Genomic DNA, 13217 nt, shown 5'->3' on the forward strand with positions numbered 1-13217 from the left:
CCTGTGGATGCACAATAAGGTCCGGTTAGCCCTGCCAACCATGGCCTCGCATTGTCGGCCCATGTTCATCTTGGAGTCAATAATGACTCCAAGATCTTTCTGCCTCCGTGCTCTCAAGTAGGGAGTTCCCCATTGTGTAAGTGTGCTGCTGGTTCCTACAGAAGGAGAGGTGGTTTTGGTGCTATTGTACAGTCCATGTCACACTACTGATTTCCTCAAGCTTGCAAGGAAGTTTCATCCACAAACTCTGAGAATTTTGATCCAAATGAAAAAAGTGCAACCCTGGTCTTGAAGAGGGATGTGGACAACATGGAGAGGGTCCAGAGGAGGGCCACTCGCATGATCAGAGGTCAGCAGGGCAGGCCCTACGAGGAGAGACTAAGGTACCTGAACCTGTTCAGCCTCCACAAGAGAAGGCTGAGGGGGAATCTAGTGGCCATTTACAAACTAGTCAGGGGGGACCAGCAGGCAATGGGAGAGTCCCTGTTCCCCTGAGCACTCCCAGGAGTGACAAGAAATAATGGTCACAAGCTGGCAGAGGGTAGATTCAGACTAGGCATCAGGAGGCGCTACTTCACTGTCATGGCAGCAAGGATCTGGAACCAACTTTCAACAGAAGTGGTGCTGGCTCCTACCCTGGGGGTCTTTAAAAGGAGACTGGATGAACACCTGGCTGGGGTCGTTTGACCCCAGTAATCTTTCCTGCCATGGCAGGGGGTCAGACTCAATGATCTGCTCAGGTCCCTTCTGACCCTAGAAACTATGAATAGTGCCAGCTGTTTACAGTTGATACTTCCCACATGAGCATGTATTAGAATCATCTTTTTAAAATCATTACTATAATTATCATTTAACAGAAGCCTACAGATGCTCCTGTGTTGCCTCTAAGGGTGCAGACAGATGTTAGGGCTCCAGTATAATTAACGGTGTTTTGCATAAAGTACCATGATTTAGAGCCCATCCCTGCAGCCTAACAGACATTTGCTTGTTGTGCAGGGGGAAGCAGGGTGGAGCCAGCCTGTACCAGCATAGGCCAGCAGGTGGGGGCACTCCAGCAGCCTCCCAGGATGCTGCCAACCCCTCCCCCTCACCTACTTCCAGTGCTGTCAGCAGGGGAACTCGGCTTCTGAATGGCCAGAACAGGGGGGGTGGGGAAGAGGTGCAGGGAATGGGGCTCTTGCGCCTCATAGACCCACCTCAGCTACCTTGGCTGGGGTACTGGGTAGGGCCCATAAGGCTAGAGGGCTCCATTCCCCCAACCCTCAGCTCTGGCCATTCAGCAGCCAGTAGCTCCATGCTGGCTACTCCTGGCTGCTCACTGGCCAGAGCTGGTGGGGGGAATGGATCCCCCTTGCCTTGGGGGCCCAACTCAACTCCCCCATCTGGAGTAGGCTGGGGGGACAAAAAACAGGGGGCCCCCATTCCCCGCCTCCTTTCCCCAGCTCTGGCTATTCAGCAGCCAGCAGCTCCCTCTCCTGCCCCATGAGAGCCTGGGGGATGGGGATGGGCACCAGCTCAGCCCTGCCCTCCACATGAAAAATTAACCATGGAGGAAACACAGCCCTCAAAGGGCCTCACTTATACTTAGACTGCTGTTTCAAACAGGGCTATAAATATTGCAGCAATCTCCACTCACAGTGAACGAGTATCTCAGTGAGCATAACATGCAACTGTAGTATGTTAAAATCAGTGCTCCTATTCCCAGGGAAATACATTTGGTCCACTGGGCATGTGTCTCCCAGTTTCACATTTCTCATACATGGTCCTAGGAAAAAGTCACAAGACACTGCCCTGATTCTACAGGCACCCCACATTATGGGAAAAAAATCCATCCACTGTTCACTGCATTTACTTGATACCCCTAGTGAAGTCAAAGGAAAGGACAGACATATTTTCCTTTTCTTTAGATCACATTGGCATCTGACAGTTTGCTCTTGAAATCAGGTATTGTCTGAATGCTACCAATAATGTCTGCTGAGGCACATCTGCATCTTTTTTTTGCACACGACATTTAAAAGTACCACAGGCTCACATCAAGATGATTTGAGTTCAGCTTGAGAAGCCCGTAAAACCCCAAGACACTGCCACATATTTTCAGTCTTTATAACCAGGAAACTGCTATTACCAGTGAATGCCTGTTGTCCAGGTACAGCTGTATGGGAACAGAACAGAGGTGCAAAGGAGTGCAGGAAGTGTATATGGAATCCAGGGTGTTCTGCACACCAATGAATTACTTTGGTAGGTAGGTGAATTCTTTAGTAGCCAGCCTGCTTCGCTTTACCTTTCAAGCGAGGATTACGTTCAGCGAGCTGACGTCTTACTTGGCATAATTCTATTGTCTTGAGAGACAGACAGATAGATGCCTACTACTATTAGTCAGCTTCCTAAGGCTTGTGAATAATTTAGGACACTGCACACTGGTAGCACAGAGAAAAGGATGACATCTATTGCAGATATTCTCCTAATGACAATTAAAATTAAAGGTGGTTTAAAAAAAGAAGAATGCCTTACGAAGTAGTGGGCTTTCTGGTGATGTCACTGAGTCTTACTTTACAATGGGGAAAAAAAAGAATATTCAAGGTCTGGATAGACAATATAACAGCACTTAAGGAATGGGACAAAAAATGATAAGTAACTCGTTAGCTGCTTCTGAGAGAAAGGGCTAGGCACAGAGCAACTAGAGGAACTGTAATGAAAATGTTTTTGTAAGATGTGGGTGCACAGATTAAAAAAAAACATTTTGGGTCTTACTGCCACTGACAACAGTGGGAATGATGTGCCTAAATATGTATTGAAAATCTGGGCCTCAGATACTGCTATAATGATAAACCTGGTATAAAAGGGAAATACGAAGTAATGACAGTTTTCTGTACAGAAATCATCCATGTCAAGAGGGCTTTACATCTCTAAGCAAGCATAACCTCATATTTAGCACCATTAAATGTAAAAAGTCCAAAGAATTCCAGAACACACAGGGGACTCAATGTAGCCAGCATCTCTAAAGGAATAAAATAGAAACAACTACTGTTTAAGAAACCTTGATTTCCTGCAGCATTAAATGTACATTTCAATGCACCTTGTCAAAAGTTTCAAAGAAATCCTAAAAACCAGTCTCTGATCATCTCAGCAGATACATGATGGGATCTGACTCCAGTATTGTTTCTTAAACCAAAGAAATGTCATGCTTAATATTTAATTGTTCTTTAATGAAATAAGTATAATTAGGATTTTTCCTCTAACGTTTCTGAACAAATTGAGTAATACGCCTCATACTTACCCATGCATTCGTGCAATTATTGAAGGGGATGTTGATGGAAGATTAGAATTTGCCGGGTGGGTTGCTGTCCAATGAACCTTGCCAGTATATCCAGGGATATTTGGAGTGCTAAAGGGAAAAGTTAAAAGGGGGAAGGGCAAGAGGGGAATAAATTAAATGATGACAGGCTTGAAATAATGATTCGCAGACAGTTGTAAAAGATTAAAGTGCTTACTTGTGCTTCCCTATTTAAAGTGGGTAGGAGATAACAGATGTAAATATGTGATATTTAAGGGGCAAGACCATGGGGCCAAAACTCCAACTGTGGCGATCTGGCATAGCTCCTTTGGCTTCCAGGCACCTACCTCAGCATACACCAGATGATCATCTGGTCCCTAAACTGAGTCTTTAGAAGACAGGTCGAAAATGAATTTTGAGTTCTCCAGCACTGAAAATGGAAGGTTTTATTTGACTGTCTGCACACCACTTCCAACAAGGAACACCATGACATCTAAAAAGAGTAACTAATCACAAGGTTCACAAAAACATTAAAGCAATTGTTTAAAAATACATGATTCAAGTGGAACTTTTGGGTCTCACTTTCAAATGTAGGATTTAGATGACTGACTTTAGAAAGCCAGGTTTGAATGTTCTGGCTGGACCCCAAATCTCCTATGCTGTTTCACACTCTTCAGACTTCTAGTACAATTACATTAATGTTAATATGGATAATTCTCTCATAAGATTTTTTTCTTTCTTCCACTGATTCAAATGAAGCAGGGCATCAACCATCCATGTATTTTATATTGTGTACAAGTGATTTAAGGTAATTAGATTACATTTCATTTTCATTTTAGTGCAACAAATGAGCTTGTACCAGTCTTCAATTTAATCTCATTTAACTACCCATATAAATACATTTAAAGAAAAAGATGTGCAAAGGTGCTGAATGCCCTCACCTAATTCATCAATGCACTTGCTTAAGCACATGTTTAGTACTTTTAACATTGCACACTAACTGCTTCCTTAAGTGCTTTGTTAGAGTGGAACATCTCTTACAGGACTAAGCCTTTTCCTATTATTGGCCATACATCATAAAGAGAAAAAGAAAGTTTTAATGGGGGATTCAAAGCAGAAGTATCTCAGAAGGACAGACAAAAGAATGATAAATATACAGAGCAACACAGCTGAAAGGCTTATGGCATTATTTCCTGAAAGGGGAAAGAGAGAAGAATGTTTAGGGAACCCATATTGGGAGAAAGCAGGATGAGCCGGACAGCACGTGTTTCAGGAGGGAGTCTATGCTTTGTTGGGGGGATGCAGTAGAAAAATCTGTCAGAGGGTGACCAGATGTTAGCATCAGCAGCTACCCACACTCTTCCATGTTGCCAGTACACAATAGGTAACCGCTGAATCACACATTTACTCAGACTGTCCATACATGAGCAGAAAGTGTTCCATGACAGGCTTCTTCAACCAGTGATTCACCTGTGTCCTTGGGACTGGAAAGCATCTCTCTTTTGTGGACTCACAAACTGAGCAAACTATAACAGTGCCTCTGACAACTGCCTTACTGGTGTTTCCTGACACCCACGTGCTCCTGAGAAAAATGTATTTTGGTTGCTGATGTTATCAGAGCTGTTGAATTTCAGCCCAGTGGCCAGATGTCTCTCTACAACTGGTTTCAGCACACTATACTCTACATTCTCTCATAGGGGTAGAGATGATTTCAAAATACACTTATTATAACATACATATATGATAGAGAATTAAAACTTGATGGGCTGCTTCTCCAGATGAGCTTTGCTTGGCACAGAAGTGTAAAAGAGGATTGATGCTTATCTGACTCACCTGCACTGATACTGGGGATGGCAGGAGTCTGATCCAGTCCTTGGTGTTACTGGGCAGGTCTACACGTGCTATTTATGCGCCTAAATTTTCTGTGCAGAAAGTTCAGGTGCATTAAACTGCACCCCCACGCAAATCTGAATATGTGCCTGTTGGAAGCGCCCTGCTCCTGACAGGAGCAGTTTAGTCTAGGGCTGCTCCCGTCCTGCTCTGTTCCCCTGCAGTAGCCAGGGAGAGCTCCAGGGTCCCCTGGATGCCAGGCTCTGGGCTGGCAGGGGGTATGGAGGCTGGTCCCAATCTTTGTGGGGCAGGGAGAGCTGTCTGGTTGCCAGGCAACTGCCTCCTGCCCCATGGAGATCCAGACCTGTCCCAATCTTGCCCTGATCTCCACGGGGCAGGGAGGCAGTTTCCTGGCAGCCAGGACAGCTCTGCCAGCCACATGGAGATGGGGACATGTCTGGATCTCCACACTGCTGGCAGGCAGCTTTCCACCCAGTCAGGACAGCTCTCCCCACCCCGTGGCCCCTGCCACCTAGGCTGACTGGGAGCAATTTGCTACGGGTCAGTACCTACACATACAGTCCCGCACATTAATTAATGAACTGTTCTTCTAGTATCTGTATCTACAAGTACTAGAAAATGGTGCATTAGACTAATACTGCACAATAATTGCTGCACATGTGTAAATGGTGATGCTTTACTGTGTATTAGATTGGTCTAACGTGCAGTAAAGCATCTTGTGTAGACAAACCCATTGAGGAAGAACTGTTGGCCTATATCTCTCTCCACAGGCCTTCTACACTGACCTGTGGGATCAATGACTGAGCCCCTACAAGAGTGAAGGGGGCTTAATGAACCAGCACAGCAATGCTGTGCTACCTAAACAACTCTTTGCATCACAGGACTCTCTAACTAGTTGGTTGAGCAATCAGAAAAGATAAAGCAGCTGCAGCAGGGCTGACAGTCTGGCCCCACTACTATTACTCATTTTCAGAACCATTCATTGTGGTGAGTTCTCAAAGTTCAGCCACCTCATACACAAATGTACAATCCCCTGTTTATGTGAAAATGGAAGCACCCAGTTTGTGCATAAAGGTAGAGAGTCTGGGGTGTATAGCTGGTGCATTTGAGCAAGCATGTGTAATCACTTACATCTGAATATTTGGTTTGATATGGATCATTTTCAAGGAAGCCCATCAGACTGTGAATGAAGTTGTACTCCCCTGGTATGATGTGCTATGTAGCCAGGTACAATGCTCTGTTCTAGTAGTGCAACCATATTTACGTCCATGGAATTTCACCAGTTTATCAAACAGGAGATGCGGGACTATTGCATGACATCCCTTAATAAACTGCAATGTATCACAAGGATATTTGAAATTAATTCACATGATAACTGTACAACAGTGCAGACCTCTGAATCTCATTATACAGTGTGAGGCTTCTGATTTTGTAAATCTTCTGACCTTTAAATCTTGCAGAACCACCTAACTTGGCACCATTAGTTACAATTTAATTTCTTTCACTAACTTGTTTTCCTTGGAACGAAGAAAAGCGAAAAAGCAATGTGAAAGCACAAATATAACCCAGAAACACAAAATAAGCTGGAGAGTAGCTCCCAGTGCAAGAATTGATCTTGATGGCTGTCTGCCATTTAGAAGTGATTCACAGCAGCCGCTAACTACAAAACATGCTGGAGGATGTCACTCTGAAAGAGGAGGAAATTGTGAAGAGAGAAGCTGAAAGTACAAGGATACTGAGAAAGCCTCCACTACAGTTGAGCAGCTGCTCTCCTGGGAGCCTGCAGAAGGGATGCAGAAATGTGCTGTGGTTATGCTTGTGAAGTAGAAAAAACTGAGGTTAGAAAAAATACCCCTTTGGTTTTTTTTGTTTTTGGATCACTCCATCTAGCTCTCTTGCATTTTCTCTGATGAGGTACTGCACCCAATTGCCTATGCTGAAAACAACTAAGTACCAAGCTAAAACTGGTCCTCTTTGTGGTTAAACTTCTCATCATCATGTCTTCTTTCTGTCACCATGACGTCTCTCTTGCTCTTGGGTTTCCTTGTTATTGTAGAAGCAACACTCACTCCCCACAAAAAGCGCTCACGGCATAAGCACAACGGAAGCTACACTGGGTCTAAGATTTCAATGGAAGAGAGAAATTTTACTGTGCCTCAATTACTGGCTGTGCCGAGGAACTTCTCCAAAAACCAGCAGATGTCCCAGAATGGGTGCCTGAAAAAATGAGACACCAAAAATGCCTAGTCAGTTTGGAAAATATAGGCAGCACTTTTGGCTTGAGTGGTAGTTGTGTGCAAGGGCAGCATTCGTTATTGTTACAAGAAGAAACTTCTACAACAGAGTAACCTTTCCGAGACAGCACTAACCGAGCACTTTATATTGCACCTATAATCAGCAAACGAGTTCCCACAACGTCTCATTCTTCCTTAGAACCTTGGGTGTCATTTCCACAAGAGGAAGTTGCTACACAGTGCCATAATATGCTCACATAAAGAAACAAACAATACCTATAAGGTTGGGCCTGCTTCTAAGCTCCTGCCTACATTACATGAATGGGGCTACCCTGGTGGCAATAATCTTACTTCTGGTTTGTGTAAGCGTGAGATCAAATTGACTATTCTATTTACACCTGGGTAAAACAAAATGAAAACGCTACATCAGTATCACTTACAGCAGGGTATGTGTGATACCATGATAGCACAGGGTATTCTGATTGGGTATCACTTCACAGCCGCTTTACCCAGAGGTAAATAACAGACCTAGTAGAAAATGTTCTCATGGGAGGATTCCAGATTCCTCAAAAGACCAAACAGTCAAAATCCCAAAAATGTTGTTAAGCAAATTGTATTAAATCAAAATACCAAATAAACACATTGTATATGATCAATTAAAATAATTCATGTTAACCATCATGAACTGTTTAGGTTTGATGTCAAGGTTTTATTTTTTTTTTGTACTACAAATTAACACAAAACCCTAACATAAAAGCAAAACTTTTAAATGTGAAAAGGTCAAAACTTAAGATTTCAACTATTCTGAAGTGGTTTTACTTTATTTCCCCACACTCTTCAAATTGGGAAATCTAAGGCAACCTGTCTTTTCCTGGGACCTGTTTCAGTTTTAGCAAATGATCATTTTCTGAGAAAGAAGGCTAGCTGGAAAAATTCCCAACCTGCTGGAGCAAATGACAGGCAGAAGGTTAAAGGTAGTGGAAGTCCCTGTCTGGCTAATTTTGGTCTACTGGGTTTCTCCTGTAATTTGAAGATGAGTTGGAGCTGTGTACCCACAATGAGCCAGAGATTGGTCTCACTAAAGAATACATTTGAAGAACTGCAACTGAAGTCACTAGAGATAGGTTGGTGTGAGACTAGAATTGGCACAGTGTTTTTGCAAGATTTAGAAGTAAAAATTCTGATATACGTGTAGGGACAGCTGTAAAGAAAGGGGCTGGAAGCATTTGGGGGAAGTTGGTTTAGGTGCAAGACTTGGAATTCATGAGACCTGATCCTTTAGGAACTATATATACTACTGCAGTCTAGTGCTTGCAAGACTTGGGAGATAGCCTTATCTCTGACACATCTATTCTCTGCAGCCTCAGGCAATTTATTTAATCCCTGTTCCTCAGTCATCATGTCTGGGGGATTAGTATAATAATGCTTATTCAGAGAGGTGCTGTGAAGATCGATTAGTTAAGCTTTTGAAAACTGCTGCTAAATAGAAAGTATTAGATGTTACTCTAGAGGTAAATGAAAAAAAATCTATGAAATCTAGATGCATGTATTCGCATATAGCATGGTGCTGTGACTGTGACTCTGTGTGTGTGTGTGTGTGTGCGCGCGTGTGCGAGAGAAAGAGAGAGACAGAGAGACAGAGTGTGCATGCAGCCCTGCTCCCTACAAAAGCAAAGAGAACTGTGTGTTATAGGCCCTTTTTGATTGATGGCTACCCAGGATTCCCATTTAGTTCACAAGACGGAAATGCTGGTCCAAATTTTATCCTGACTATTCCTGTGAAGCTTCATGTGGTCCCAGCATGTAAAAGAGTGAAAAATTAAATCATATTTGTTACAGCATGAGAAGTATACTGCAGACAGAACGGTGCAGAGCATGGGATGTACTCATTTAGGAAATTGCTCTCACTTTAAGAAACCTTGGTCCATACCTTGGAATTGACCACACTATTTATTAGGGACAGCAGTACCAGGAGAGAAAGAGAATTATTCATGCAGTATTTGTCACGGTGAATGTTTATGAGCGTTCCTCACATGAATGCTACAAAGGAAATCCCCATCAGCAGTGTGGGAGTTTTTTCCATTGACCCTTAGAACACCTGCAAAACTAAAATATCACTTGCAGCGTAACCTTGCAGCAGCAGCTGATGGGGGAAGGGGTCACCTAAAGGAAAATACTGGTGGTTGAGAGGTGAAGGAAAAGAAATATACAGGGTGATACACTCACATAGACATTTAAATACATTAAAGTATGTCAGATGGCACTGTGAATCCACCAGCTGAAGTTAAAAATGCATAAAGTTACAGTATCAAGGCACATTCTGAAAGCCAAAATTATTTTTAAAGTATTTGAGTGTCTGTTATTTGTTAATAATAATGAAGAATGATTTTAAAATTTTATTTAGAGAGGTAGCTGTGCTGGTCTGAAGTCAGGCAGCATGCACGGTAGATAATGCACCTTTATAGACTAAATAAGAAATATATAGGGCATAAGCTTTCAAGAGCTTATGTTCTATATATAAACTTCTGAAAGCTTATACTGTACATCTTTTATTTAGTTAGTCTATAAGGTGCATATCTAACCTGCCTTGTTTACTTATTTGTCATGTTCTATTTACCTATTGACCTAGACATTTACAAAGGTACAAATGAGATACCAGCAACAGTGTGGCTTACGTTCCTAAATTCCTCTGGTACTTTGGAAAAGCCCCTCTTAAATGTAACTGGTTTGTTCTGTTTCTTTTTGCACCCAGATGAGGAACATCACTCAAATTCCCACTGTCTCTCTCTCAATACACATAAGTTTGCAAACAGAAGCGTAAATAAGTGTCAGGCCAAAGTTTCAAATGTGCTCAGTGCTTGGGTGCTCTTATTGTGCAGCTGGAAGCTAGATAGTCACAAAAGCTCAACATCCAACATGCATCCAGCCTGCTGAGCTCTTTTGGAAAACTGCCAAACCCTCTGCTCCCCAGGTTGGGACTGAGGAGGTATTTCTGAAAATCCAGCCTGTGATCCACTAATGTTGTTTAGCTGTCTGACTACTGATAGTTCTGTCTCTAATATTTCAAGGTTACATGTATTTTTGTTACAATAATGTTTCATGTCTCAGTTTCCCCAGCTTGTATGCTGAGAAAGAGTGGATTAAAGGTGTTCTGAAGCACCTCTGAGGATCTACCTACATGTTCTACTAAGATGGACTGGACCATTGAGCAAATAAGCATCCAGTTTGCAGATACAGACAGCGAGGCCCAAGTGAATTCAAGCTCTAGTACCTTGAGAGACTCACTCCTGTTTCTGGTGCTAGGGAAAAACTTCAAAGAATCCCAATGCAAAGAGATGGGCTTGAAAAGGAGACTTCCAGAGACAAAATGGAGAGAAAGGCAGGAAGAGGGTCTTGAAACAGAGGAAACAACCAGAGCTGTTTACCTGCTTGGGACTCTGCTTGGGAGTTGGCCTAGGCATTGTGACCTGAGGAGTCTGCCTGTTGCACTGCTGTTGATTGATGCTGTTTTTGTTAAGAAGAGCTGCCTGCTCTGCGGCATGTGACTTCAGGTGCACACTATCCCCTTGAGGGAGGTAAAATCCTTTTTTAGGAGCTAAGCCAGAAGGTAGATCTCTGAAGCAGCCACCAATAACCATGGAGATTAAGGACCAAAAGGCTGGGTTCTAGAATCCAAGGGGCCAGGGGCTCACCCACTCCAGAAGGAATGCCTGGGTTGGCTTCAGGAGATGAAGACTGTGCAAGGGTTGGGGTCCTTAAGCAAGTGCTCTTTTGGAGAATCCATGACAAGTTCATTATCTAGAACTGCTCCATGGCTGATCTTTGGTCAGCTTTGTTACAAATAAACCAAATGCATTATTCATTTCTTACAGACAAGTACTAACCAAATGAACTACGCAGTCCAGTTTGATTCAAACCCCAAAGCAACTTCTTAAACAAATGGCAGAATCCAGCCTAGCAAAATACATAAGCACACGTTCCACTCATTCCTTACTCAGCTTTTAGGCATGTCCTTAAGTGTCAGAGATAACTCATATGACTTAGCTCTAACTTTCCTCCAATGAAGAAAGCTATGCCAAAGTGCTTTGCCAAAAATTGTGTCAGGGAACAAAGACAGAAAGAAGGAAAAGAAAAGAAATGCAAGAGCAGAAGCTGGAGTACAGTAGAGGGAAGAAATAAGCCAGATGAAGAGAAAGATGGTGGGTAAACAAAAGCAGACCTGACAGTGATGGGGCCAGCACTGACCAACACTCATCTTGGCAAATTCACCAGGGGACTGTCCATTTTATTTACAGAAGAGCAACCAAGACATTAACTTTGAAAGCTCACTTGACTGCTCCATAAATAGGAAAGTTTCACTCCTGCAGCTGCTGTGCTCTGGCTGTGTGGGCATATGGAAAGACAGCACTGAGACCAGGACTCTGGAAACCCAGGTTTTGTTTCTGGCTCTGCCTTACTGGCCTGCTGGGTGACCACGAGCAAGTCACATCTGCTTTTTGTGTCTTGGTTTTCCCACCTATAAAATGAGGATAATAATACTGACATTTTCATTCACAGTGTTCAGATCAACTGGTGAAAAGTGGTGTATATGTCCTTACAATGGATGCTTCCAGACGGCTTTCTCCACTACTGCCAGTAAATGTTTTTCTGCCTACTTGTTTTCCAATGCTTGCTTAAAACCTCGACATACATTCCAATGTTACTGATTGGGCAACGGTGGGGAGCAGGATTGCCCCCTGGGATATCTTCTTAGCTTGGAAGGATCAAGAGATGATCCATAAAGGAGTTCCCAGTGGCTCTCCTGGCAGGGCAGACCAATATCACTCAGCCACTACTGGACCACAAACATTGTTTTGAAAAATATCAAGATAGGTTGATACCTATGGCTGAGCCTCACAAGCTTCTTACGTGGAAGTGATGTTCCAGCAGTTATTTTATATTTGATTTGGACAGAACTGAGAGATACGGTCAACTTGAATTTTTGTATAATGCAACCTTAAAAGAAATACTGAGTTTTGAAGAGAAGCCCCTCTACACACTGATGGGGGAGGGAGGAATTCCAGTCATGTGGTGAAGACACTGGAGTAGTGCTCTCAGTGTACTCTGTTCTTGTCTCTGCCACAGATTCACTGTGTACCTCAAGGCAAATCATTTAAATCTCTCCACACCTTAGTTCCCCATCTGTTGAGGTGAATAATAATATGTCCTAATTATAAAGTCTTCAGGTCTGAGACTGTCTTTTTTATGTTTAGGCACAGCACCTGGCACAGGGAGACCCGGATGAAGGCATGGAGGTGTGTTAAACAATACTGTAATACAAAGTTTGATGCACCAAGTGTTGTTTCTAATCCCTTAATTACAGATGTTTCACAAAGGGAAGCACCAAAGTAGCACCCCAGACTTGCTCAGACTTATCACTCCCTGCCTATGTTTCTTTAAGGGTGAAGTTATACATTACACTTGGGTCATACTAAATCTGAGGAATGTTAAGTGGTATCAACATCAGAACATGCTGTAAGCAGTTGCACATGAAGGGTTAATGCCATTTCTTGCCTGCACAGCTCTGACTTGTCACAAAAGGATTGGCAAGCAGGGGGTTGGCTAGGAACAGGATACCTGGGCTGTACCCCTGCTCAGGGGTTGTGGAGGGACTAGGAGCAGTGCATCCTGGGATGCTGGAGGACTGCAAATTGCTTATTTGATCTCTGTGGAATAGGCTGAAGTTACCCTAACAACATGAGCTGGGTAGCTCCACCTAGAGTTAACCCACTCTTGAAGTAGCATAACTTGAGCCACTCAGGTCATTTATACACATGCTCGTGTGTGTGTGTGTGTGTGTGTGTGTGTGTGTGTGTGTG

At 43.2% G+C, this 13217-nt stretch overlaps 1 protein-coding gene across 1 annotated transcript in view; it reads right to left on the reverse strand.

The window, feature by feature from the left end:
- CUNH7orf72 (chromosome unknown C7orf72 homolog) overlaps positions 1 to 13217 on the reverse strand; it is a 45094-nt gene that overhangs the window by 2881 nt on the left and 28996 nt on the right. Inside the window, exon 8 of the mRNA XM_019518378.1 lies at positions 3278 to 3385. Coding sequence (XP_019373923.1) covers positions 3278 to 3385 — 108 coding nt within the window. The remainder of the gene's footprint in view (positions 1 to 3277; positions 3386 to 13217) is intronic.

Source organism: Gavialis gangeticus, unplaced genomic scaffold (genome assembly GCF_001723915.1).
Source record: "Gavialis gangeticus isolate Ggan-Ray unplaced genomic scaffold, GavGan_comp1, whole genome shotgun sequence".
Lineage (NCBI taxonomy): Eukaryota > Metazoa > Chordata > Crocodylia > Gavialidae > Gavialis > Gavialis gangeticus.